Source organism: Spizellomyces punctatus (genome assembly GCF_000182565.1).
Source record: "Spizellomyces punctatus DAOM BR117 chromosome Unknown supercont1.22, whole genome shotgun sequence".
Taxonomy (NCBI): Eukaryota; Fungi; Chytridiomycota; class Chytridiomycetes; order Spizellomycetales; family Spizellomycetaceae; genus Spizellomyces; species Spizellomyces punctatus.
Genome location: NW_015971558.1, coordinates 274,353 through 301,661, shown reverse-complemented (window position 1 = coordinate 301,661; position 27,309 = coordinate 274,353). Strand labels below are relative to the sequence as shown.

The 27,309-nt window shown below is 47.2% G+C and overlaps 9 protein-coding genes across 9 annotated transcripts; 4 read left to right on the top strand and 5 right to left on the bottom strand.

The window, feature by feature from the left end:
• Positions 1-7,301: 7,301 nt before the first annotated feature.
• On the bottom strand, positions 7,302-13,058 carry SPPG_08554 (amino acid adenylation domain-containing protein). Its single transcript, XM_016756704.1, has 11 exons — positions 12,822-13,058; positions 11,779-12,758; positions 11,187-11,721; positions 10,945-11,108; positions 10,536-10,880; positions 9,912-10,459; positions 9,630-9,850; positions 8,917-9,552; positions 7,924-8,851; positions 7,727-7,855; positions 7,302-7,654 (listed from the first exon to the last, which is right to left on the bottom strand). Exons 1-11 carry the CDS (start codon positions 12,992-12,994, stop codon positions 7,373-7,375), a joined length of 4,941 nt encoding a protein of 1,646 aa, XP_016604206.1. The 5' UTR covers positions 12,995-13,058; the 3' UTR covers positions 7,302-7,372.
• A 1,531-nt stretch (positions 13,059-14,589) lies between these two features.
• On the top strand, positions 14,590-16,922 carry SPPG_08553 (uncharacterized protein). Its single transcript, XM_016756703.1, has 5 exons — positions 14,590-15,132; positions 15,263-15,389; positions 15,451-15,594; positions 15,678-15,832; positions 15,909-16,922. The coding sequence occupies exons 1-5, from the start codon at positions 14,816-14,818 to the stop codon at positions 16,774-16,776; spliced, it is 1,611 nt and encodes a 536-aa protein (XP_016604205.1). The 5' UTR covers positions 14,590-14,815; the 3' UTR covers positions 16,777-16,922.
• SPPG_08552 (ESCRT-III subunit protein SNF7) lies at positions 16,755-18,145 on the bottom strand. Its single transcript, XM_016756702.1, has 3 exons — positions 17,761-18,145; positions 17,184-17,609; positions 16,755-17,113 (listed from the first exon to the last, which is right to left on the bottom strand). Exons 1-3 carry the CDS (start codon positions 17,924-17,926, stop codon positions 17,019-17,021), a joined length of 687 nt encoding a protein of 228 aa, XP_016604204.1. The 5' UTR covers positions 17,927-18,145; the 3' UTR covers positions 16,755-17,018.
• A 119-nt stretch (positions 18,146-18,264) lies between these two features.
• On the top strand, positions 18,265-19,398 carry SPPG_08551 (uncharacterized protein). The gene is made up of 2 exons (XM_016756701.1): positions 18,265-18,510; positions 18,624-19,398. Exons 1-2 carry the CDS (start codon positions 18,276-18,278, stop codon positions 19,322-19,324), a joined length of 936 nt encoding a protein of 311 aa, XP_016604203.1. The 5' UTR covers positions 18,265-18,275; the 3' UTR covers positions 19,325-19,398.
• Positions 19,301-20,858, bottom strand: SPPG_08550 (cyclin ccl1). The gene is made up of 7 exons (XM_016756700.1): positions 20,673-20,858; positions 20,471-20,608; positions 20,329-20,402; positions 20,073-20,268; positions 19,808-20,007; positions 19,561-19,743; positions 19,301-19,490 (listed from the first exon to the last, which is right to left on the bottom strand). Exons 1-7 carry the CDS (start codon positions 20,832-20,834, stop codon positions 19,379-19,381), a joined length of 1,065 nt encoding a protein of 354 aa, XP_016604202.1. The 5' UTR covers positions 20,835-20,858; the 3' UTR covers positions 19,301-19,378.
• A 77-nt stretch (positions 20,859-20,935) lies between these two features.
• SPPG_08549 (uncharacterized protein) lies at positions 20,936-22,267 on the top strand. Its single transcript, XM_016756699.1, has 2 exons — positions 20,936-21,177; positions 21,249-22,267. Exons 1-2 carry the CDS (start codon positions 20,956-20,958, stop codon positions 22,125-22,127), a joined length of 1,101 nt encoding a protein of 366 aa, XP_016604201.1. The 5' UTR covers positions 20,936-20,955; the 3' UTR covers positions 22,128-22,267.
• SPPG_08548 (uncharacterized protein) lies at positions 22,140-23,722 on the bottom strand (the record flags this gene model as incomplete). The annotated part of the gene is made up of 5 exons (XM_016756698.1): positions 22,140-22,331; positions 22,397-23,152; positions 23,242-23,435; positions 23,490-23,551; positions 23,615-23,722. The coding sequence occupies 5 exons, from the start codon at positions 23,720-23,722 to the stop codon at positions 22,222-22,224; spliced, it is 1,230 nt and encodes a 409-aa protein (XP_016604200.1). The 3' UTR covers positions 22,140-22,221.
• Positions 23,723-23,839: 117 nt separating this feature from the next.
• Positions 23,840-25,269, top strand: SPPG_08547 (uncharacterized protein). The gene is made up of 5 exons (XM_016756697.1): positions 23,840-23,954; positions 24,053-24,278; positions 24,345-24,464; positions 24,525-24,629; positions 24,701-25,269. Exons 1-5 carry the CDS (start codon positions 23,904-23,906, stop codon positions 24,724-24,726), a joined length of 528 nt encoding a protein of 175 aa, XP_016604199.1. The 5' UTR covers positions 23,840-23,903; the 3' UTR covers positions 24,727-25,269.
• Positions 25,270-25,595: 326 nt separating this feature from the next.
• Positions 25,596-27,227, bottom strand: SPPG_08546 (uncharacterized protein). Its single transcript, XM_016756696.1, has 4 exons — positions 26,484-27,227; positions 26,156-26,373; positions 25,980-26,087; positions 25,596-25,913 (listed from the first exon to the last, which is right to left on the bottom strand). The coding sequence occupies exons 1-4, from the start codon at positions 27,180-27,182 to the stop codon at positions 25,772-25,774; spliced, it is 1,167 nt and encodes a 388-aa protein (XP_016604198.1). The 5' UTR covers positions 27,183-27,227; the 3' UTR covers positions 25,596-25,771.
• Between the last annotated feature and the right edge of the window lie 82 nt (positions 27,228-27,309).

Here is a 27,309-nt window from a genome sequence, read left to right as displayed (position 1 = left end):
TTACCATTGGTTTTATCCTGTGGCACTTTTTCCCTGGGAATATTTTTGATGAAATTGTCCCCAAGTGCCTCACTTTGTAGTAATGCTGTCACTAATGAATGATGAAGAAGATGTATTGGTCCCCCTGCAGCAGAGCCTTCACATGGCATATAATGATCGGGGACTCATCGATCGAATCGGTGTGCCCGCACCATCCTCAACAACGCCAAGTCACCCGTCCACTCGTGGATGAGGATCCTTTCGCGGTCACATGACATCCACGGTAACCCAAGGTGCCACTCAGCCAGTAATGAGAACAAGCTCTGGCATTGTTTGCAATAACTGCGGAGGAAGAGGGCATTATGCTTGTCAATGTCCATCCGCTCCAGTACAAGCTGCCCCATACCCCACGCAGTTGCCACAAGGTCGAGGAACTCCTCGTGGACCCGGACAACCCTCTACCAGAGGTACAGGACCAGGAAGGGGACGTGGAGTCAGAATGTCGCAATCCCAGGTTCAATCAATGACAACTGAACACCCTCCAATTGAGTACCAAACCATGGAGGCCGACGAGCCCACCTGGGCAAAACAAGGGGAACCATCCTTGATTGAAGAAATCTTTGAGGATGAACAAACGGAGGATTTTTAGCAAAGCCGCTGACTGCCCTGATCCCTTCAGCAGCCATAGTACACATGCACGAGGTCATTGTACCACGACTACCAGATCAGGACCAGAAGGAAGAACCGTTATGTTGCGACGACACCAAGATCAAAAATCCTGAGATTGAGGAGCCCTTCATTATCCATGGACGTGTCAGCGACAAGTTTGCTAGAATATTATTTGACACTGGATGTACAAGCTACCTCATCAACAAGAAGTTTGCAAACTGACATCATTTCGAACAGTATGCTCCAGAGCAACCCATTCGGATAAAATGGGGCGAAGAAGGATCTCAGAGCCTATCAAACTTGATGATAACCTCTTCACTAGTCTTGTCCAATTCGCAACCTCAAGGATTCATAAACCTCGGAAAGATCCCTTTTGTTGTAGCAAATATTGGCATTGATGCAGTGATAGGGTTACCTCTATTAAAACTCCTTAAGCAGGTCTCCATTGATTGGACAGCACAACGACCAACTCTTTGGTTTAACTTTAACAATGTGAGCCATAACATCGAAGCGCAATGGACCAGCAGAGCATGGGAAGCCACCGCCTCATATCATGCCGCCCATCTGAGAGGATTCGGCAAACCTCCCTCACAGTTTATTCAACCCAAGACGACATGGGATGAATGCTCCTCCAAGCAATTCGACAAAGATATCAAATGTAACAGATACCTGACAGCATGGAGGATCCAACCAGAGGAAGCCGATGATCGCTACATGAGTTTCCATGTAGCAAGGCTCTACACAAAAGGCAAGAAAAGAAAAGGAGAGTTCGACACAGCCAATAATGGATGCACAGGCTTCCTTAAGGTTACACTCGATAAATACAACAACATGCTTTTTACCGAGAATGGCAAGTTCCCCCCAGACAGAGGGGAAGACAATTTTAGCATTGAACTCCTTCCTGGAGCTAAACCACTCGCATACCCCTTACAGCATATGAGTACCAATGAGTTAGAAGAGCTTCGTTGACAGCTCGATGACCTCCTAGCAAAAGGATGAATATGACACTCCACTAGCCCCTGGGGAGCCCAGATAGTGTTCGCCAAGAAGAAGGATGGGGGATTACGAGTATGTCTAGACTATCGAGGACTAAACGCCGTAACCAAAAAGGACCGGACCCTGCTACCAAATCTACAAGAGATGCGAGATTGTGTAGCTGGTGCAAAGTTCTTCATGAGTATCGACATCAAAGATGCTTACCATTGCATTAGAATAAACCCACGCGATGTGGAAAAGACCACCATTCGTACACAATTCGGACACTTTGAGTATCTGGTAATGCCTTTCGGATTAACTAACACTCCAGCTGCATTTCAGCACCTCATCAACAAGATCCTCGGCCCGCATTATGACGACCTAGTCCTCGCCTACCTCGACGACATCCTGGTATTCTCCAGGACAATGGAGGAACATCAGAAGCATGTAGATATTGTGCTTCGAGTCTTGACTGAACACAAACTCTATGTGAACCCAGCCAAGTGCATGTGGGGACAACCTGAGGTCGAGTTCTGCGGACATATTATTGGATGAAACGGAATATGGATCGCTCCCAGCAAGATTCTAGCTGTCCAAGACTGGCCAGAGTTGTGAAATCATCATGATGTCCAACGATTCTTAGGATTAACTAATTACTTCATTGACTTTGTCAACTGATATGCAGAAATCGTGATGCCCCTCTTGCAACTACAATCTGGAAAGAAAACATGGCAATGGAAAGAAGAAGAAAAAACAGCATTCGAAAAGATCAAAAATGCTATTACCACTGCACCCATCCTGGTGACCTTCGACCTGACCAAAGACACTTTCATCTTCACTGATTCATCAGGATTCGCGATCAGCGGATGGCTAGCCCAAACCACAGACCTGGAAGATGAGATACCATCTCCGCTGCCGAAAACCATCTGGGAACTTAAAGCGCTACCCCGTCTATGACCAGTCTCATTTTACTCCTGTAAGATGAAACCCACCGAGACGTGGTATCCAGTTCACGAACAGGAACTTTTAGCCCTAGTCAAGTTTTTGAAACATAATCGCCCATATCTGATTGGTATCTTCTTCCATGCCTTCACTGACCATAAAAGTCTGATCTACCTTCAAATGCAGCCGCACCTTTCCTGACGACAAGCAGGATGGGTTGAAACATTACAACAATTCGACATGACGATCGAATACATGCCCGGACAAGTTAACCATGTTGCGGACATTCTTTCGCAGAACCCACACTATGCACCCCGATGTGCAGAGTGTCAACAACGAATCCAGTTGCAAGCCATATTAGTCGCCAACACCAAGACGACACTAATGCCATTTAATCGCGAAGAATGGACTCAGGCACTGAGCCAAGACAATTATGCCCTTACAATAATCGAAACGTTGAAGACAACACCAGCCCATGCCTTAGGATCAAGGCTACGACACTACGCAATACAAAATGACCTCCTAACTTATGAGAAGGACCGGCTATACATACCAGAAATGCAGCATACTAGAATCTTACAGCAATATCATGACAGCCTAATAGATGGCTCGCATGAAGGTCAATGACGCACATTAGCTAAAATTCTACGAAGATTCTACTGGCCTCACCTCGAACGTGACATCTACGCATATATTCGGACTTGTCCTGAATGCCAACAATACAAGAACCCTTTACGGAAGCATGGGTTTTTATGACCATTACCAATCCCTAATAGTCGATGGCATATGATCGGGTTTGATATGACTTATATGCCTCCAGGCAATAGCACCCATGGATTCTGACCCGATGCCATTCTTTGTTTCGTCAATTACTTGACTAACCGGACCATCCTCGTACCAACACTCCAAGCTTCCAATGCTCACGATCTTGCGCAGACATATTTGTCCCAAGTCTACAAGAATGTAGGAGCATCCAGGATCTTTATTACTGACCACAACCCGAAAGCCCTTTCCGATTTCTTTGAGGCCTTCTGTAGAGTCCTTGGTACGAAACACCAATTTGCTAGTGCCCGACACCAACAAACTGACGGCAAATGCGAACGGATGATACGGACAGTAAAGTCCATATATCGGCCGTACCTCAACCATGTGGCAGATAATTGGCCACAGTATCTTCCTCTCCTCAAGTTCACATTGAACAACACCCCGAACCAACATGGACTGACACCATTTGAGGCAGATATCGGGCGAATGCCCTCACAAGCGGATGGAGTCATTACTTCCACAGAACTTCAAATGATGAAACCTATCGACCGAAATGAGATTAAGGACATCAAAAAAGCGATGGACAAAATAGCCGTAATCGTTCAACACCGCATGAAGGAACTACAGGATAAATATGCTGAACACTATGACAAAGGACACACAGCTATTACCTTCGCCATAGGAGACCAGGTCCTACTCAATTGCAAAGGGATTGAGGTAGACATTAGTCTGCAGAAACCAGCAAAGCTAGCCACTAGCTGGATCGGCCCCTACACAATCAAAGCAATGGGACCTTATCCGGACACCTATGAGCTCAAGTTACAGGATACTCACTTATCTGCCTTATATCCTATCTTCCATGTTAGTGTCCTAAAGAAATACGAAGACCCAGCGTCTCACCACTATAGGAACATAGTAGTACTGCCACCTCCTGTTCATATCGCAGGGATTCCCGAATATGAAGTCGAGGAGATTATTGACCAACGCTGATGACTTGGTAAACCACAATTCCTCATCAAATGGAAAGGATACCCGCATAGTGAGAACACTTGGGAACCTCTCCACCACATTCGACAGACAGACGCTTACAAAATTTGGAGAATGGAGCATTAAGGACATGAAACATATATTTACGAGGATGATGTCTATTACAAGTATACAAGCATACCCAACAGACCCACATCGACCACAAACCCCAAGTGCAAGGTCCCAACAGCCCAAAACGGAACAAAAGCGATATGTTCTTCGGGGGTTTGTTGAGAATGACTGGGCTTGAAAATACTCTCAAGCCCCTGACTGGTCGAAAATCTAAATCCAGTCCACTCCGATTAACAACATGAAAGACAAAAGAAACCGACAATGAACAATGACCTACCCGAGCACACAAAATGCTATGCATGGGACCATGGACGCAATGACCCACTGGGTCACCACCTCCATAACCATTCCCACGATGTGATAAGCGAGGTGCCTGCGTAAATCATGCAGGGCTTACATGTGCAGTCGGTCTCAAGTGTGGACCAAGGCGTATTGTGATGTCCATATGGGGAAAAGACATTATCGACAGTGGGTAGTAAGAATGATAGAGGGGAAAGCGAAATACGCTCCCATTTAAAAGGACAAAGCAACTGGTTCTTTGTACGTAAAAGAAGCTTCCAAGTACGCGTGTATATTCAGTAGGGCTTTAGTACATAGATGACGCAACAAAAGTAAAAAGGCTTGTCTAGCACTAAGATAGCGATAAGCGCACTTTTGTATAAAGTATATACATGACCAGAATGAGTGATGACTCAGCAAATGGTCCCCGTGGGCACTGGGTGAAGCTGCTCCAGGGGTCAGCCCCCAAATTGTATAAAGTATAAAAAGGGCCAGAAATGGAGCGACGACTCAGCAAACGGTCCCCGTGGGCACCGGGTGAAGCTGCTCCAGGGGTCAGCCCCCAAACAATTACCTCATCATGATGAAAATCATACGTATGTAAAGTGTTGCATTGGATGCAATCACATGGGTCATGCTGGGAAAGCCCAGTAGTCCCGGGGACAGCCCCACTGGCCGAGCCACAGAGCTCAACCGGTCTGGGCAAACCGAGGAGACACCCAGGGGATGAGGAAAACCCAAGGACCTCACTACATAGAAGTAGATAGAACTCTTGTTTCCAGACCAAAAGAAAGGTCAAGAAGAGATTAAAGCCTTCGCTACTGCTGCAGGTATAATCTGCGGGGGGTGTAAGGTAGACCTGTCCTTTGGTATTTGCACGCAAGTGCGAACTTAGATTTTCATGACGCGTCTCTCATACACCATATATAGCTATAGTGATCATGTAGCCATGTATGGCCAAAGTATGGCGCAGTGCATAACAGTAGTTAGATTATGTAAGCCCCGCCACGCCGACGACCTGTCAAAGTTGTTCGGTTCCGCAGCGGCCCCGTAGTTAGAAGATTATTTGTCCCTTTAATTGCTAGTGCCAATCACTTCCGATTGGCGCAAGAGGGACCGCACCGGCGGGGGCAGGAAATCTCATGCCGACGCCCCGCCGAAGGAGGGAGCAAGCATAAAAAAGTGCTGCCCCAAAGCCCCTCAGAAGGGGAGGCAGCAAGCAAGGAAAAACTAGAAGAACAACTAGCCTAGTTAGCAATGTGAGGAACTATCAATAGTTCCCTTTATCTTGTATTAACAACAAAGTCTTTATACAGCCCTCTCACAGGGCTCAATGATTCACAAGAAACACATCAACTAGAGCAATCTGGTCGATTGACGTTACAAGAAAGTGCTAGTGCCATATGTGCGACACATGGATATTGTATTTAAAGCTTATGTAAATGCATGGTATATAAAGCATTCCAGTGATGGGAAATTAATAGAGCAATCTTAATCCATTATATTTCAAACCTATGGTTCATCTCCCTACTTTACAATTTTTCTTCTAGAGTACATAGTTTTAGCAGTATATAAGAGGCATGTTTGCACTGGATTCCCCTTTTCTTGTAGCAAATATATATATATTTTAGTTTTTCTACATACCTTTACTGGTGTTGCTTGTGTTTTAATTTCTCTAGTCAGTCACGAAGAACCATTCCATGCTGGAGATACTGAAACACTGAGCGATAATTAGAAAACAAGATATTTACACTCACAAACCATTGAAATGATGTTTTTAACACAAACTGATTGTACCAACTCATTTTCAGACCATCAAAAGTGCATTTTAGAACAATGCAACCATAGAAAGTATGCTTTCAACCATAAAAAAAAGTCCTTTGATCACAAAGACCCATTTTCAACCATCAAACATCAATTCTAGCCATAGAGATCACAGAGCAGCTGTTGTAAGTGAGAATTGGCCAATAGAAGTCCCACTTGAACATATATGTGCATAGTGACACAGTATTGGTGTTAACCGCACAAAAAAGACCCCGTACCATAATTCTCAAGTGATACAGACAACCGTACCCCAACAAACAAATGGGAGGGAAATCCGTCTTGTGACAGTGCCATGCAATGAGGCAAAGAATAAACATCTAACTACGGGGCCGCCGTGGAACCGACAGACTTTGACAGGTTGTCGGCGCGGCGGGGTTTTCCTAAGCTAACTGCTACGCGCTGCGCCATACTTTAGCTATACATGGATACATGATCACTATAACTATATATGGTCATATGGCACGCGAGACGCGTCGCAAAAATCAAAGTCCGCAACTGCGTGCGAAGACCAAAGAACAGGTCTACCTTGCACCTGTGCAAGAATGAACCCGGATACTTGTTAGGTAACTTCCCTCCTCTCTGCAGTCATGCCGAAAACCGCGAAGGACTACTTTTGAATCCGGTACACTATGGCATCTACGATTTCTGAGTATTTTGTGAATTAAATGTTCGATGTATGAATAGATGCATCTCAAGTTGTTATTCTCGTGCTTTGCAACTCGCATCTCGAACTCTAAATACTTAGTTCTCACATAAGCCACTTAGTGTAATTGATCTTGTGAAGCGTGTCTATTAGAGTAATACAAAGCAAATACAGCGTCGCATTATGCAGAAATCCGCATCATCCCTGGAAAACAGGTTGGGCTGGCGTCCCTCGCCAATGCGTCCAAGAACTGAGTACTTCGCCTTTCATGGCCAACGAAAGCGAATCAACATGACACCCTTCTTCAATGACTGAGTCGTAGAGAATCACTGAAGCGCCGCCAATTGACACATGGTCCTCGATACGCAAATGTGACATCTTCATAATTCGGTCCTCAAACAGATGCGTTTGCAGGACAACATCCGTGTTTAGGCACACGTTATCGCCGATACTAATCAAATCAGGTTCGCAGAACCACACCTGGAGGAGCAAAAGTAATCGATGATAATGAGAAAAGCGCAGCTGACCGAGTAACTGCTGGTGTGCACTTACCGTGTTAATGTAGCAGCGCCGACCAATTTTGGCACCTAGAGAGCGAAACCAATGATTTATCCACGGAGTTCCCTGAAGACCAGAGACGAAAGCTGGATTGCAGCCGAATTCTTCCCAACCGCTGACAAGCTGGATAAGTAAACAAGAGATTAGATAACGGTAAACAGCATAAGCCAGGCACCTTGCGACTTTCTTACCTCGGCCTTCCAAACATAAACGGACCACAAGGGCTGTTCCTGAGCAATATAGCGGCCGATCAATATCCACTTGGCGAGCCATACACAGGCACAAAAGCAAATTCCACGACCGATATGCAAGAGCGGCCAGTAGAGCCAAAGATGCCACCACCTCAGGTCCAGCCACATGGCCAGTATGAACGCGCCAACCAAAGTTCCTCCTTCAATCATGGCAGGACCAGTCACCCTGAAGAACTCGATCAAATACCGTTGCAAATAACGCTTGCGAGACGGCTGGAAGGTCTTCGATTCTTTGAATTTTTTCACTGCACAAGCGCGAGCGGGGAGGTTCATTGCTGGTGAGCCAAGCCAAGATGTACCGTCGGGAACATCGTAACGGGAACCAGGTGGTATAACTTCTTCCACATTCACAACGAAACCATGTTCTTTGTTCTTTTCGGAGACCGTTTGAGAGCTTTGGCATTCTGCGAGACTGGCAGGAGGCACTGAATTGACGCCGATCAAGCAGTTCTTGCCAATGGTGCTACCGGATGGCATGAGCCCGCTGTTTCCAACAAAAGACCTCTCCCTAATCTCCGTGTGGCTAACTTTCACCATTCCACCATGAAACACAGGCGCGCCGAGGCAGACGTTGTCGGCGAGGAACGACCTGTCACCCAACGTACAGAGATCCGGAGTCCAGTTCGCCGCAGTAGACACTTCTACAGTCTTCCCCACTTTCATACCCATTGCTGAGAGCCACGGTGGAAGATACAGAGTCGCGTACATTCCACCCAGTGCGCTGAGCGAGGTCTGGACCATTTTGTCAACGAACCATATACGGAAGTAAGCGAAGGATCGTGTGCTATAGACTCCAGGTTGAATACGGCCACCGATAAGCCACTTAAGAATCACCAGCTGAAAGGCAATGCAAACGCAATAGATTGGACTAAAGAGGATATTCAACATCGTTACTACAGCTGGACAGCGGGAAACGTAGTTACTGTCACTCACCCCATGACTGGTATATAGATTGCCATCCGCATAGTCCATGAGCTTATCACATTTCCGGTGAATAGCAAAAGAATTAAATTCGGTACAGATGCCCCAAACATCATGATAGCCATGATGAAGTATGCGAAAACGAAAAAGAGGGCGTGCAGGAAGTCACCGATGGCCTCAAACATGCGACCAAAGCAGCTGCGTCTTTTTCGGAGGGGGATGACCATATCTGCACAAAGGATGGAAGCTGGGTCCACAGGCTCAGCAGGAGACCCAGTCCAACTCTCGCCCGATGGAATATGCCGTCCCATTCCAACACATGATAATTCGCCAAGCTGCGCCCGATCGCCCATCGACGTGTTTGGTTCCAAATGTGAGCGGGCACCAACGTAGCATCCTTCACCAATTGTCACCCGTCCAATGTGCAGATAACCGTTCATGACATGAAATCCGTATAGGTGAGCATCAGACCCGATTGAAGTGTTATCGCCGATGGTGATCAGATCGAACGAAGATACGAAAACTGACTGCAGGTGAACGTTGCGCCCGATTTTAGCACCAAGCAAACGCAAATAGATACGAAGCAGGGGTGAACCACGCATGAAAGCAGCCGGAACCATTGCGGTAACACGACTAACGATCCACCATCTGAGCCGAAAAAGTGAGGGTAAGTGATCCGTTAATATCACAGTTTTCTGCAAGCCACGAAATAACTAGTAGCACACCTCCAATAGTAAAACGAGTACAATCTGTACTTTCCCGGTCGGAACTTTCCAATAACGAGCCATTTTAACCCAATGGCAGCAGCGAACATCAAAAATTGAATGACAGGAAATAGAGCGATTCCCACTAGGAACACATAATAGCGGGACGAGAAATACGTCGGATTCATGAACTCGAGAAAAAGGTAATACCCGATCAACGACATGAAGCTGGTAATATGCCCCTGTTGAAGCACAAAGTTGTTACCGCTGGGCTCGAAGAAAAACTACAAGACTTGGACTCACCATTACGTAGAATAGGATCAACGAAACGATGTGGGGTAGGAACACATGGGGCAGCTCCTTTTTGTCACTGGGTGAACCAAGCATGTCCACCACCGTCCCATCTGTACCACTGGCATCTTCAGACCCATCCTGAGACGACTGGCGGCCATTGGAGTTCTTCATTTTTACCGCAATTTCAGTTTTGCCATTTAATGTATCGATTCTTGCAGCAAGACCCCTAATCGTGCGTTCAGTATAAACATCACGCACAGTAACACCTTTCACTGTCGGCGACTTGCGCAACTCGGAAACTAGTCGGGCAGCAAGGACGCTGTGGCCACCCAGCGCAAAAAAGTCCACCTCGGGGGTGGTGATCTCTATCATCAGGATATTAGACCACACATCGCGCAACATACGCTCGGTCGGGGTGGTTCCTTCCTCGGTAAACATATCTACCAACAGGGACTCCGCAGAGAGAGTATTCATGGAGTCAAACGATCCTTGATTAGTTAGTGTCTTCCTCTGGGAGCGAATCGATGACATGGAAGAACGGGCTTTTATTACATGCGCTACATTATAAGGTTGCCAGTAGACGAACTCAGTTCGCAGGATACACCGTCATATCAATAAACTGCAAGCACTTACGTGGTGGCACCGGAAGTTTCTTCCGGTCAACCTTGCCGCTGGGAAGCGTTGGAAAATCACCGTTCATTACCTCCACATAGGTTGGCACCATGTATCCAGGTAAGGTAGCCCTCATTCGCCCGAGAATACCCTGGATGTCAACATCCTCAGCATACACTGTGTCAGACTCTGAGTTCGAGTCACATCGGCTCGCGTTATCCTCGTCATCGAGATCAGCTAGGATAATATAGGCGATAAGGTGATCAACACCTTCAATCTGCTGGACGGTAGCGCAGGACGCAAGGACGGTTGGGTGACCAAAGCGGACAAGGGCTGATTCAATTTCTCCGAGCTCAATTCTATGGCCTATTACAATTGAAGGTCGTTACTCAGAATGCAATGACCAATTTCAGATGCAAGATATGCTCACCTCTCAGTTTCACCTGGGCATCGGCACGGCCCAAGTAAGCAATATCGCCCTCTGGCGTCCAACGGCCCAGATCACCAGTTTTATAAAGTTTTCCAGGACCATACGGGCTGGGAATAAACTTTTCAGTATTTAGGTCATCACGATTTCGGTACCCGCGAGTAACCCTGATGGACGATGCCAGGATTGATCGGTATTTAGTATTGCACAGTATTGCACAGCTGTAAATATAAAACGGTACCCACCCGTCTCCACCGACATGGATCTCTCCAGCAATTCCAATAGGTACAGGTAGCAGCTCATCGTCCAAAATATAGATCTCGTAATTCGGTATCGGCTTTCCTATCGTTACTGGCACCCCAGGCTGCATATCACATGATGTACAGATGACGGTTGCTTCCGTAGGTCCATAAGTGTTTACCAGTCTAGTCCTTGAAGCCCACATCTCTACCAGCGCCGGTGGACATGCTTCACCACCCAAGATCAATAATTTTAAGGTAGGCATGTCCTCGTCTATCATGGACAATAAAGTCGGCACAGTCGAAAGAACCGAAATATTGTGCTCTGTAATGTAGTCAGCGAGCATGGGTCCAGATTTCATATCGACTTCCGACGGGATATGCAGGGTCGCGGCATTGTGGAAGGCCAGCCAGATGCATTCGATTGAGGCATCAAAAGCAATGGAAAACGGCTGGAGGACTACATCTTGGGCATTCAGAGGAAAAAGAACGGACTCTGAGTGTACGAGGAAGGAAGCGTTGCAATGCTCAACAATTACACCTACGAGGTCTGTTAGTAAGGAAATGCATGGGATTCTCGAATAGGAGAACGCTGCACCTTTTGGCTTCCCAGTAGACCCAGATGTATATATAGAATAGCACGGAGCTGATGGAGATATCGCCACCTCTTCAGTGGTACCTTCCACTGGAACCTCCTGGAGCAATTCATCCCAGAAAACGACAGTGCACTTGCCAGTGCCAAGCAATCCTGACTCTTCGACCATTTGCTCCATGGCCCGAGTGGTGATCAGTAATGATGCACAGGCATCCTCAACGATGTAAGCCACTCGGTCCGGTGGGTAGGCAGGATCGATAGGAACATAAGCGGCGCCAGATTTCAGGATAGAAAGCATGGCAAGGTAGGCTTCCATACCAACACGCGGAAAGAAAATAGCTACGTATCGCTCCATTGACGCAGAGCCAAGATGCTCTTGGCTTAATGGTTGCGACTGGCGGAAACGGCGCAAAATTGCCCGTACGCCTCGTGCGATAATATGCGCGGCGTCTCGGTACGTCAGTTCTTCTCTTCTGTCGTGATCAATATATCTCAAGGCAACGCCTCTCGGGTTTCGTTTCGCGGAGGCGTCAAAATGTGAGTGTAGCAGCTTAGGTCCATCTGCATACGACTTCAAGGTTGTTCCATGAACATTGGTAGTCCACTTGGACATCACTTGATCCAGCTCCTTGCCGTGTACAATGGAAATCTGTTTAACTGGCGTATCCCGCCACCCGTCGTTTTTCGCAATAAACCGCAACAATGCATTCCAATGGTCTGCGATATGAATCGTATGCGGTTCGCGGTGGCCGAGGAGTTGGTTGAAACTAATTGACGTAGAGAGCGAACCAGATACATTGAATCGTATTTTCAGTCCGCCTGCCAAGGCGGTCTCAAGAAATTCAGGACTCTCGCTGTGTTTATCATTGGCGTGGACATAGTCGAGACTTTCAAAGTCTGTGGCAGGCAGAGAGGTAGCGCTGATTTCAAGGATCTCGCCAAGGGTTGTGTCTGGGGAGATACGGAACTTCACCCGACTCGATCTAAGCCACATTTCATCAGCGATCGACCTTACGCGCGCGGCGGTCATTTAGAGTAATACACACCTGCCATCCTTCCTCCACACCTCCAAAATGTGCACGGGAACCTTGGTGTACTTCCAGAGAAGCGTAACCAGGCATCCCACCATGACATTTACAAGGTCACCTTCGCATTTATCCCGAAGTGCTTGCCATATGTCCGCACTCGTCTCGACACGTATCTGATGCTTTAACCTCATGCTTTACTACTTGGTTGACTGCTCAACGTCACTAGTTACTAATGTCAGATCTCCTTCCGATCAAGTGCAGGTCAACTGGATCAGTAGAAGAGGGCTTCAACCAGGTGAGATTATATTGTAAGCTGACAGCGAAGGATGATACTGAATGACAATCCCATTCGTTCCACAATGACCGTCTATATAGCCGAAAAAAACCAAAAAAAAAAAAAACAAGCCGCATTTTAGCTCAGCAGACGACTGTAAATGTCCTGGTATGGAATGCAAAGACCCCATTTTTTTTGTTTAAGAAGCAGGTTTCTGATGTATGCAACGGGGCTTTGGTGATCTCATCTACGAAGGAGAAGGATTTTCCTTTCACTCAGTGCTTTGGGCTAATTACCTCATGTGAGGGAAGCAGTCACCAAAGGAAGCTGCGCGGAAGAGATTTATTGCAAAGACTTTCTTTTCGCTCGTTGTTGTCTTTGTTGTGGGTGCTGGTTCTCCAAAACATTTGGTGGTCGTAATGGCGCCGGAAGCTGCGCCAAGTTTCCGTATTGAAATGGCGTATTTTCTCTTTGGATTCGTTGACATGGTGTTGCGTAGCCGTACAAACTTGACCTTATTAAAGCAAAAGAGGAGACAATTCCTCAGCTGCTGAGGACGAAATTGTACGTCTTCCATCCCACATCATAAAGTGCTGAGGCAAGAAGAGATTGCCATTTCGAACACTTTTTGCCGACGATTGAAGACAAGTAGGACAAAATGCTTAGGTAAGGGTAAAAAGCGGAGAAAGCCACACATCACGTCCCCTGTGGGGGACACTCACACGAAGCTAAGCCAAACCGCGCTCAGCAGACAAGTTGTATGGAAATAAGATGAAAAATGCTTTTGCAGCTTTTGCAGTTGCCTTACAACCGTAATAAATTGTCAGCAATGGGGGCACTCAGCCAAACAAGTGGAACTTCCATGTAAAAGAAAATTCGAAAATTGACAGCAGGCCTCCAAGAAACTCAGCAGCCGATCTGGGCAGCCGATGGTGAACGAACACACCACGCGACGTAATTGGAAAAATCATCTACAAGGAGGAGAACACGTTTCGAACTCTTTGCATCGGTCGAGGTGGAATGATAATCGAAAGGGATTACTCTGCTTGATCAGTCTCTCGGGGCCTTGGCTCTGCACAAATGTGTTGATCGGAATGATGCGCTGGACCCAAAGGCGGAGGTACGTGTTCGTCCCTTAAACGTCTGGCGACACATGCCAATATTCTGCTCCGGTTCTTTTTTGACAAATTGTGACCCTCGCAGGTGTGTGAAAGCTGTGCTCTGGCCCAGATTAATCAGCCTCTGTAGACAATGTTTTGTGCGCTTGTACTAATTTGCCTTTTCTTTACTATTACCAATTGAACAGCACTTACTAGTGTCATAGAGGACATGATTACATCACTTGACGGATTATAAAAGTGCCCCTATTTTGTAGAATCGTTTGCTCAGTGGTTGGTGTGGATCAACGCAATACATTCTTGTTCCGGGTTATTTTACTAGTGCAGTGATCCGGCATGGCTACCGTCCTAAGCCATCTTGCACTTTTGAAGCCATATCAAGTGTGGGAAGCATCTAGAAGCAGGCTGCTATAAGTGGGATTGACGGATGATCGGAGTTAGAAGAGAACATCTAGCAGGAAGGCATCTATCAGACCGTGTGGTTAATTGGTTAAACATCATTCCACTTGGGATGGATTGCGTGGGCCCTTGGGTACGCTCGACAGCTTACCCGTTTTTCCGACATTGCATGAAAGCGCCTTGACAAGTTAGTTCGCTGATCCTTCACTGGTACCAGCAAGATGGCTTTTGAAGTGGTACAGGGTTGGGCAGATAGTCTGTCCATGCCGATACAGAATTTCACAATTGCGGTGATTCTGTTCTCGGCCTACCCTCTCGCCTACATATACTCTTACATCCCTTCGACCCTCCCAACTGCCAAGCATTTATTTTCCATTTTGCTCACCATCACGCTCTGCCTTACTCTCGTTGACCCATGGCTCTATGTTCAACTTCTGTCTGCTTGTCTTGTTGCATACACCGTCGTGTCCATAAGCCGGGAGAGCGTGTGGGCCCCAGTCTCAGTCTTTTTAGGAATGATGGCCTTCTTGAGTGTCCAGTAAGTTCCTCTTCCCAAACTCTGTGCCCATGACCTGCTCTTTCATACGGAGGGCCGCGTGTTGCAGCGTTAGGTTACAGCTGTTAGATCGTTAACGCAGTGGCATCTGGTTGACATCATTGCCTTCCAGTCATCTAGAAAACCAAATATTTAACCCGGATTCTGGAGTAGCTGACAACACAGCCCCTATCATGATGATGGTTATCAAAATGAGCACATTTGCGTGGGCGGCTCATGACGGAACAAAAAAGGACACGGTATGGTTGTCGCTCGTGATCGATATTTATGTCATTTTTGTTCATTTGCCGAGATATTCAGTTGCTGTCCAGAGAGCAGCAGAGAACCGCGATAAGAACGATGCCAAATCTGATCGAGTTCCTCGGATACGCCTTCTTCTTTGGCGGATGGTTTGTGGGCCCGGCAAATGATTTCATTGAGTATCGGAGATTCACGCGAGGAGAGGTCCGTCGGCCACCGTCTTGATCGCTGCGAGCAAAGTACAGAGGAACACTAATGCTTTCTATTTTTGCAAATCTGGGTTACAGCCCCCGTTTGACAAAATTCCCCCACGTGGTCTTCCAGCGTTTAAAACATTGTTGGTAGGGCTTTTTACCATAGGGATTTACATGAAGTTTAGCGAGCCGTTATCACATTATGGAGCAATCACTCCAGAATTTATGAAACAGCCCTTTTGGTTTAGGTAGGTACTCCCGCCCTTTATGTGTTTGCAGCTGTTACCCATGAGGAACTGGATTGAACCTCTTTTTCGTTGTTAGATTGTTGTACATTAATCTTGCAGGCAACGTTGTTCGCTGCAAATACTATGGTGCTTGGAAGCTTGCGGAGGGTGCTTGCATTATCTCTGGGATCGGTTATCTTGGACCCTGTCCTCGCAACCCAACCAAAATGCTGTTTTCACGCGTTCAAAATGCCGATCCACTCCGTCTCGAACTGGCGCAATCTCCCCGCGAGTACATTGGTGCATGGAATCAACAAACAGGAAAATGGCTTCGAGAGTGCGTGTATCTTCGATTGGCACCTCAACATACCCCCGCTAAATCTACTGACAACGCGCGCTCAAAACATCAAAAGCCGAAAGAGAAAGGGAAAGCTATAGCGTTGGCGAATGTAGGGACTTACTTCACCTCCGCCTTTTGGCACGGTTTCCGACCTGGCTACTATTTTACCTTCTTGTCGGGAGCGATGGTAACGATTACAGGACAACTTTTACGCCGTAATTTACGCCCACTGGTTACACAACCTTCTCGCTTGGCCACCTACAAGCCGCTCTACGACTTTGTTGGCTGGCTTGGTACGCAAATCTCCATCAACTACATTTGCGCCCCGTTTCCCGTATACACTATCCCTAATGGAATCCAGGTGTGGAAGTCCGTTTATTTCATGGTACATATATGGAACGTGGCAGCGTTGGTTGCATTTGGCATCCTTGGAGGTGGAAAATTATGCAGACGGATTGGTGAACTCGTCGGCGCAGATTACCATGGCCATAAGCATCTTGGGACAGTTGGGAAAGTTGAGGTTGAGAAGAGCGTGAGGGATAGTGCGGATGTTTTCGTGACTGGCGAAGATGAAGAGGTGAAAGATGTGAAGGACCATGACAATGATTTGAAGAAGGACAACTAGCGTAGAGCCTTGTTGAATAGTTTGATACGAATCTAATTTCTAGCGTTTAATCCACTAAAACACTTGACCGTGACCGTGGCTGAACATGGGGCAAAACTCAGTTTTCGGCCTTTAGCTGTTCAATGTCATGGCATATTATACCATCGTTACCACCTCAAGATGATACACTCACTACTCACTGCCAAATTCCATGATGTTTAATCAATACATATCAATCTTATACTGCACAATAATGATCCCATCTATAGAGCCATCGCCGCCCGCAGCTCCTCCAACTCTGCATCTTCCTCGCTCTGGACAGGTTGCGCTCTGGTTGGACGCGGGGGTTGAGCAATCGCTGTAGGAAGAACAGCGTAAGTATGACATCAATGTGCCACGGAAAGTCGTTAGACTCCTCAACGTCTTACCAGGTACAGCAATCTTCGGGACAGCGGGTGCGGCCTCCACCTGTCCAAGATCTACACCCACGCCAGCTGTATCTAGCAATCTTGCATCCAAATCCTCCTGTTCTAGCAGCTCGAGTTCCTCATTCAACTCTTCCTCATCAAACTCTACACCAAAGTTGACTGGTTGCGAGATCGCTTCGCTGATCTCATTAGCCAGGTCCATTTGTTCGCGTATATCATCCATGGTTGCATCGACCTTGTTTATATCCAGATGCCCGTGAATTTGCTTCATTGCGTCCGCTCCTGCCTTCATTGCATTCATCGTTTCGAGGTTAACGTTTGCATTTTCGATGGCCATCACTTGTTGCTCAAGTGTCATGCGCGAGCCCATTATTTTGGAAATTTGGTCCTCATATGCTTTTTTGCGCTTTAACGCTGTGAGAGCCACTATATAAAGAGCAAAAGAAATATATGCTTTAGCTCGTGGGAACGGTTTTTTTTAACGCGCCTTTAACCACTCCATCCGTACAATGTCGCCAATTCCAATGACGTATCGCCATGTAGGCTATTCACACGTATTCGGTCCGGCAGTACATACCCCGCTTATTTTTCGATACATTTGCTTTCGCAATCTTGAGTTCGTTATCAATCTTAGTCTGCAGGTACTTCTCCCGCTTCTCTAGCATTTCCAGACTTTCGCGCAATCGAACGATGGCATCCTTAGGAGCTGTCTTTGTAGCTTGTGCTCGTCTAAAGAGATTCATAGCTTATGCAGAGAGAAGGGCGAGATTGGAGACGCAGCCGCCAGGTGACTAAGGATTGGGTGAAAGCGAGTCGGACTGCTTGCTTGGAGCAAGAATATATATAAAGAAGCCAATGTGCAGGCTGTAAACAAGAGGTTGTCCACTGCGCTCAGCTTAAACAAAGATTCGAAGATAAGTAATTGCCCGCGCCAAGAATAACGATGCAGCGACTGTTTGAAAGGTCCACCCAATGCTCCGTCCGATCCTTGAGAATCACCTGACGAGGTGTTTACATTTATTCACATTTGAATGCTGCTTGGAAGAATACAATGCCATGCGTGAAGTAAAGCATCCATCCATTTTAATACACATGTCAGAGTCCAACAGCCCTTCAGACCAATCCGAAATCTCAAAGGACCAAAGCGCCCCAGTATGGCCACACTTTGTGGATGTGCATTGTCACCCCGTAGATACCCCGGAACATGTGCATTTACTTCCCACACTTGCAACAAGACAGTTGTTTGTTATGGGAACGAGACCGGATGACTGGGCGCTCGTCAGCAAAGTCGCAAATGACTACTCCGAAAAAGTTATTCCCGCGTTTGGTAGGTACTTGCATCTAATCTACTTTCAGTGAGAAGATCCCCCGCGTTGTTCTTGTTGCAAGTGTAGACCTTTTATGCGTCACTGCTCTCACTCACTCGAGGTGCTCTGCAAGGAATCCACCCTTGGTTTGCACACCACACAGATGGGCCGCCAAAGCTGGAGGAAACAGCAGCCTGGCGCAATCTTCGTGAGCAGCTAACGTCACACCCTCATGCACTAGTGGGAGAAATTGGCATTGATGGTGCAGCCCGTGACCGAAACACGAACATCAAGTATCCCATGCCGCACCAGGTTGCTATATTTCAGGCCCAGTTGGCATTAGCGGCAGAGCTGCGGCGCCCTGTGAGCATCCACACCGTCCAATGCCATGGCAAGCTGCTAGAGATTATGCGTGAATTGGCGTTGACCATGCGACCGAAATCTAGTGAGGCGCTCTCCAACGAGTCTAGTGGAGGAACAGGGCGCTACCGCGTCCCTGACCCTCTTCCACCAAAGATGATGCATCATTCATTTTCCGGATCTCCGGACATTGTTCGCGCACTGCTGCGTCTACCAAAGGGTGTTGGAAGGCGATTTTACTTCAGCTTTTCGGTTGGCATCAATGGACGGTCTCTAAAGACCGTCGAGCGAATACGAGCTGTCCCGGATGATAGAATCCTGATAGAGTCTGATTTGCACGATGCGGCCGCAATAGACTCTGGTATGTTAGGAGCCTGTAAATTGGTTGCAGACGCAAAAGGCTGGACCTTGGAACAGACGGCTCAAAAAACAGGGACAAATGCAAAAGAATTCTTGACGGTCGATGACAATTAAATATATTATACAAATTGGTGTCGCTTGCTCCCCTGAATAGTGATCATAACAGGACTATGCTGTAAATAATCCTTCCAAACTCGTCCGTCGCTCATGATCAAGCTTTGCCTTCTTGGCATGACGCTCCTCCCGCTCTCGAGTCTCTTCTTGGGCTTTATGTTTATGTCTAACGAAAAATGCCACAAAACATGAGAATCACAATATCGAACACTTATCGTTAGATTCACATGACTTACAATGCACTCTCTGGATCAAATGCTGGATTTTGACACTTGCGTAGTTTGTTTGCGATTTGCGCAGCCACTTCTTTGTTGACAGCCTTGTCGCCTTGCGTTGTAACATCATCTGCCACTTCTTCTAGTGCCATTCGCAACTTCACAAGGCGCTCTGGGTCCGCATGGAAACGGGCGGCCAGGTATCTTTTGAACGTCGAATGCGCGTTAGGTTGCCATATTCGAAAGTGTAAGCAGCCTACTTCCTTACTTGTCCAGCTCCTTTTCAAAATCGGTTTCCCGAGCTGCCGCTAGTAAGCACCCCAACGCTATTTGGGACGGCATATGGGTGAAGATCAAATCGCTCAAGGTGGCTAACTGGGTGAAGTGCTGTGCGCGATCGTAGGTTTTTTGCAGCTTCTGAAAGAGATGCTCGTGTGCGGGACGGGGATGGGCAGAGGCCAGATAACTCTACCGACTTCACTGTTAGAGTTCCTGACAATCACGTACATAAATCAGAACGATGCAGATTGTACCTGGATGTCCAGAAAGAAACCGTGTAGGGGCCAGTACGGGTGATGGATCATATACTCAAAGCGAATACCCCTCGACAAGGTAAACTCCAATTCGACCATCTTGTCAGATGTCGGTGGATTTGGTATCTTTCCCAGAAACAAGTCAAGCGACATGTGTGAGTTCTCGACTTTGCTGCTCAAGAAAATGCATGTCATACTATGTGACAGAGTCAGCGGTGGCCATTAAAACAATAATATGAACATCTCTTACACGCACAGGTATAACTTTGGGCAATAATCCATAACGGTATTTAGGAGATAAAACCGTTTGTAGAAAGCTAGGGCGGTGGCCTGAGGCCAGTTAGCGGGGTCCAAGCATGGTTTGGGGGCCTCAACTGGAAGCGTCGAGGAGAGCATACCTGCACGGATCTATCAAACTTCAAGTAGTTACAATAGTGCACTAATTTTCCTTCATAGAATCGACACAACGCTAGCTGCTCTTCCGAGGTTATGCAGTCCACCTCTGGTGGCCCCACCTCTGCGCCCTTCGTTACGGACTGTGACGGCCGATCAGTTTGAGCTGCTCGAAACAAAAAGCAAAAATCTGTATACTTTACGTACCCATTCCTCAGCAAACGCCTTCCGGACTCGCGCCGCTCCTTCTGCGTTCACCTTCTCACGGAGCTCACGAAGCTCTTCAGGAGTATACTTCCAGTGTCGGTATTGTGAGGATTCCTCAAAAAGCTGGGGCGGTGGTGCATCCGGCGGTGGAGTCAAGTCCATTCCAAACGGGGTTGTTGAAAGCTTGATTCAATGCTTGCTCCAGCAGAGTAGGTAACTTGGGACGTAATCCCTCACAGATGTCATGGCAACAAGACCAGCCATTTGATTGCACATCAAGCTCATGTCCAGTTTGACCCAGCGCATAACCATGACCAGCGAAAGCGAAGCGACTGGACAGCTTGAATTGAAGCTAAACCGACTAATTGATCAGGCGCTCAAATACATTGAGCAGCTGCAAAAATGGGATTCAACAAGCGCAGTATCTCCTGAGCAGTTCGACGAGTCTTGGTTCAAAAATGAGCTTGTGAAAGGAGCAAAAGTTCTCTCTCACAATGCTACAAAGGTGAGGCGCTCTTTCTGTAACATTAAGTGAGTGCGAGCGGAACTGAAATACTTCTTTCTCCAATGTTACAGCTCTCATTAACGGCACCCCACCAAGCAAAGGACACTCCCGAAATATGCACAAACATCGAAAAGTGCATTTTGCATATCGTCGCGGTTGTTGAGTCGGTTCCCCCTTCACTTGGAGTATCCCTGCAGGACGAAATTCGCAGTACCTCAATATCTCTCCTTTTTGACGTAGCACACCTGGCCAATAACTTCCTCTCGAAACCAAGATCATTGGACAGCGGTAACAAGCTCGGATACCTATCATCGACGGGGATCGTGTGGAAAGCGTGCCAAGTTGTTGAGAATATGTCAATGAATAATGAAGCAGCTGTTGCAAAGAAAGTGAACAGCCGGATAACCTTGGTGGCCGATGCAGTGCTAGAGCTCGAGGAGGTATTGGAAGCAGGAGGAATAGCGGACGAAGGCTGGGACGATCTAATGTCAGATGATGAGCGAGAAACGGAGCCTAAGGAACTTAGTGACACGGAGAAGGACCTGGTCAAAAGATGCATCGTGATTGTGAAAGCCACAAAGCTGATGATGAAGAAAACCATGACAACTCTGGAGAAGGACGGGAAGAAAGTATCCTCACAAATCATCAATTCAGGCAAAGAAGGAAGGGTTCAAGTGGATGTGGAGAGGGTCCAAATGTTAGACGAGTTAGCCCGTTTAAGTAGCATATGCTCTCAACGTGTTGACGACCTTGTCAGCAACATCGATCCCCCAATACTACCAGCGGAGGTGGCCAGTGCCGCCTCGATGCTTACCAGCACCTGCACGGATTGGATAACCTTAGCGAAGACCCTATTTGACGAGCAAGCAACAGTCATGTGGTTTTCGACGTGCGGAGTGCAGCTACAAACCGTCCTCGAACAGATCTTGGAAAAAACCTCTGCCCGATGATAATCGTCCAAGGCTTGTTGCATACGGTTTCTATTTCTATGTACTAGAGCTGCTCCATATACTTCCGATGGTTATCTGTCATAAATACACCTGGTCATTGCAATTTCAAAGTAGGATTGGTCGCAATGGCGCGAGCCTTGCTAGATACATCATCTACGTCGCGATTCAGTTCCCTTGCAATTAGCACCCATCGTCCACGGCTGCCTATAAGACATCATGTCGATTTCACGGCGCAAGTCTTTTTGCTTTAATTGCCAATTTGAACGTACCTGCTGGGTACTTTTTGACCAATGCAACCAGAGTTTTTATTTCTTGCAGCTCCCATTCCCCTTCCTTGAGTGGTATTTCTCCTACTTCGGAAGTTTGGTCGCCTTCTTGTGCTACGCCGTGATTCTCATCAGATGCTTGTTTAATTGCTTCAGAATTTCCGAATGGGTTGTCGATCGGCGCTCCGATTGATTCAGTCTGTGGATTGTCGACCGTAAATCTCGCGGGAACCCTCTTTCTCTTTCCTCTGCTTCGCCGTTCTTCACGATTGAGGTCATCCCGTTCGCTAGTTTCGCTCTCAGTTGTGTCTTCCGATCTCTCAGTTTCTCTTAATGTTTTATCGTCGGCCGCTTCCTTGAAGAAGGCTCCTACCCGTTGCAAAATGCGAGGTGCATTGAACAATCCGCGCATCAAGCCCACAGGCAATTGCACAATGAGGACGTCTTTCAGTGAAGGCCGTGAAACAGTTAATTCGCTAGGGATCTCGCCGGATTCCTGGAGTAGCTGAAGAGGGGTGGCGTTTTTGAAAGCACGGCGTGATATATTGGGCGAGTCCAGCTTCCCCCGTTTTTTAAGCTGCTTTTTAACTTGGGTGTAAGTGAGATTGTTGATGCTGTTCTCCACTTCAAGCAAGTGCGATTTGCGTCGGACGTAGATGAGCCAGGCGGACACATATTGAACAAAGCTTGTCGACAATATGATCAACAAAGAGATCGTGACGAGACTTGGTTTGTAGTGACTGTAGTAGTACCCGGTTCCTGCACATTAAGAAGATATAAGAATCATAGAATTAGTAGAAGATATCTTCCATATCGACATAAACACGAGGTGCTTGCGCTCTACTGACCTCGCCATCTTGGAATGCCGCGCTGAAGGTGTCCATCATATCGTTCCCGAAACTCTTGATCCCTCAATATAGCAGCCACTGAGGTTAAAAGGGAATAGAGTTCATGCGCTGCTGGATCAGGGTTCTTATCAGGGTGCAAGGATAGGGATGCCTTTCGATACGCTCGTTGTATTTCACTTGTAGTTGCGGTCCGACTGATATAACCATGAGCCACGGAGCAAAGTATAATTTTTAAGGTACCAATTCACCTGACGTTGAGCACCGAGTAGAAGTCTGTCCCAGGGCCACTCACCGACAGAAGATCGTCGTTCTGCAGGGCCGACAAGATTAGTTGGCCGAAATGAAACTACCGCCGTATATGTCAGTACTATACCAAATCAAAAATCTCGTAATCGCGCTGCTCCCAAGCCCAGGCTTGTGGAATCAAGAGAGCCACGAGCAACAGCCAATAGCCTGCCCGCAGGCCCCAATTTCGCGCCATGACCGACGATCCTTCCCAAACGTCAAAAAAGAGGAATGAGTGTTTTGATTCCAACTGCCTCTGCAACCTGCTGCAATCAAACCAAAAAAAATTAATTTAAAATACCCACATCAAATTAATTTCACGCTATAATTCACGGGCGAGGTTTGCTCGACTTTCAAGAGCGGCTGCCCCGATCGTTATGCATCCTAGATATAACGCAATTTATGCAAGATGTGCAAGATCTCGCAAGGTAATTAGGGTTATCCGACTATCTTTTAATGTATGGAATTATCCAAGCCAAGGATCGAACCAGATCATTAACATGGTTAAATCCACGTGAATGGGCAGCCACGCCCTAATCCCAGGAGACTGCAAACCATGCAATCATCTGGAGCATCCAGCGAAGCACCACCTCTGCCACCTCGACAAGCATCAATGGGCTCCACTAGCCCTTCTTTCCCTCCACGCAGCGTCTCTCTGCCTCCTGACCAATCACGTCTGTTAGGCATTGCCGAAGCGGTTGCTGAGGATACGCTTGTCAAAGTGGCAGAGGCTATCCGCAACGACGTTACTGGTATGGGCTCCGTATCCTTGTAGCTTTATTTGAAATCGCTTCTCAGCTTTCACAACTCTCTAAAAGCCGCAGGAGACGATTTGACCGTTCTCCAGTCGATGACTGCTCTGGCACGCGACCGTTACGCAGAGTATAACGCAACAGCACAAGAGCTTATAGCTGGCATGGGCAAAGTTCAACACACTTGTAAGGCCCCCGCCAATCACCCGTTATTGAACAGCTTGTGAGATCTAAGCTCTATCATAGACGCGGAAATGGAAACATACATAGATCAAATATTTGATGTGGAGCGTCAGGTTGCAAGCATTGAACAAGTTGTTTCGGAACTCGATGATTACACGAAACGCCTCGGTAGTTATTGCATCTCAAGACCGTGGTTTATTGTATGCTAACCTTGTCTACCCAACGAACTGCTTTGTCAGAAGAAAGCTTGAAGCGACGAAAATAGAATGGCGGCTTGTTGAAACGAGCCGATGCGAGTCGCTGTGTTTCACTGCGATGCCCGAGATCTGCATATCCCAGTGCTAATTACTTTGCTTTCATCGGATTGTCTCAAGTTGCGCTTATCCCCGGACGTGCTTGGAGGCCTTCTGCCTAAAGGCCAGTGATACCTACGGATAACATTTGGGGGACCTCCACAAAAGCCAAGAACATACTGGTAAAATGGTGGTCGTTTCTAGGACAGTAGAGGAGCGACTTCGGGTGAGGATCCATTCGTGTGAGGGAGCGGCAACATGGGAAACCCCCAGCAGATGGATATCCCAACCTCCGGGGCAATATATTCAAAGCTTCTTTGACAAACGGAAGGGTTTTTGTCGATATCATGAGGATGTGGCCATTGGTGCCACAGGCATGAGTGCACACTCGCTGGTTTCTTGTTTAACACAGAGGCCGCTGAAGAGAAGAGAGAGGAGTGGGAAGGAAGTATAGACTCAAGTTGTTTGGCCACTGTAAAAGAAACACAAAATAACAGTAGAATATTACAAATGCAGTTCGTCTGAGACAGGAGTGTAGCTGCTGCCACGTAGTTGCGTGGGAGGTCCGTGAGACCTGGTTTGGACGTCGAATTGCAAACCAAGTTGTAACTGCTGTTCTATCATATGGGCGCAAGGATTAGCAGTCATGATAATGCCAGCTGCTGTCGCTCAACTGAAGTTGCTCATAATGTTAACTTTTGCACCATACTAGCATACTTACGGGAACGTTAGCAGGATCAGTTATCGATTCAAGCAGTATCGATTATGCTAAGAAATATGTCGACCAGTAAAGAGGATTTGTCCTGCACTGACTGCGCCAAATGAAGATTGTAGAAAAGACGAGCAGGCCGAAGAAAACCCCAACGTGAAGGATGCTATGCTTAGAAATATGCGTATTTACAATCCCTCAAGGGAGCAAAAATATATATATATAGATAATGAGCTAGGAGGAATTCACCATCCTAGCAAACTGTTCTGGAATATTGACCGGATGCCATGTGCCCGCCTCGCAATCTATCACATTTTGAAAGTCCACACCTCCAGACCGACGATCTCGAATTCTGATGTGGTCGACAGCTTCTCGTTATCAAAAGTCTGGCAGGGTCCACTATGGCCATTGTAGAGTTCGTCATCGATCCATAGGCCAAAGTGACCTTCCCTGAACATTGAATTTGGAAATCAATCTCGAGTATATGACCCTGTGCCAGATATACGAAGCACTCACCCTCCACCAAATGCAATGAAGTGAGGCTCACTCAGCATTAAGTAATCATTATGCCCAGTGGCCGGGAACACCTTAATGTCTCCACCATCGAGCAATTTCCACAGGAAGCTAGGTGGAGCGTGATCGAACATTGGATGATTGTGCTAATGTTCAAAATAAAAGCAATGCATACTGACCATGCTCCAGTACCATAGTAACCTGCATGCACATTCAAAGCTTCGCTCCCGAATGCGCCAAAGATCCCCCCCGAGCCATCTCGAATCGCCAACAATGCCGCGTCCTGACCTTCACTACGCTTATACAACGTATTTAGACTGATTCCGTGTTGTTCCATGCTATACACCAATATCCAACTGGGTGCTTCTCGTAGTATTGGCGGTAGATGTAGACGAAGCTGCATTTTCATCAAAACAATATACCATCAAATTATTTACTTATAATGGCGAGAATAAACATGCAGAAACGTAGCTCCATTTCCGAGATGCACAGCATGTCTAGACCCACCTGTTCAGCCATATTGTGGTCCAAAACGGTCTGAATGTCATCTTTGCGCCCTATGAGAGCAATAGGAGGACGAGAAATTTCCTCGAAAGGTGATATCGGCGACGGGGGGTCCTCCGTGACCTTACTTCCTTCATCTCCCAGTGGTGCAGGACTGATCAAGGAACTCCGCCGTCTGAATAATGAGTCAAGGGATAATCGCATCCCGGATACTGGCGCTTTCACGCTTGATTGATCAGGTGCAGACTGTGATAGAACCATGGTGCTGGCAGATGCAGGCATATTAGTAACAGATGGGGGTATCGGTGCAGCTTCAGCCAGGACGTCCGGCAACGTGACTGTGGGCTCTTCGTCGTCCAACCCTTCATATTCGTTAAACGCTTGGGAGAGTTCACGATTTGACGAAGTCGCATAGGAGTACGGACCCTCTCCAACGTTTGGAGAGGAAAGGCCGAGCATTTCCCAAAAGAAACCAGAGAATGACGTGGGGTACACCTGATCCGAAGGTGAGCTGAGCGATTCGAGACGGGGAGGAGGCAAGCCAGGCGTTGTGGTGTGTAGTGTTAGTTCAGAATTCGGTGCTGAGGGTTCCATAGCTGACAATGCTGGAACACCTTCTGTATGTGCTGCTTGAACTTGCTCTTCATTTGGAGAGGTAACCGTCTCATTCTGCTGTTGTTTTGAGCCAAATGGCCAGTACATTGTGTGACTGGAGGTCAAACCCAGAAAGAACGCGCTTGGTGAAAGTCAGCTGGCATGTCAGCGATGAGGACGCGTCTGGCAGGTGTTCTTATTGGAAGCATCCCAGAAACTGCAGTGACGGGGAGGA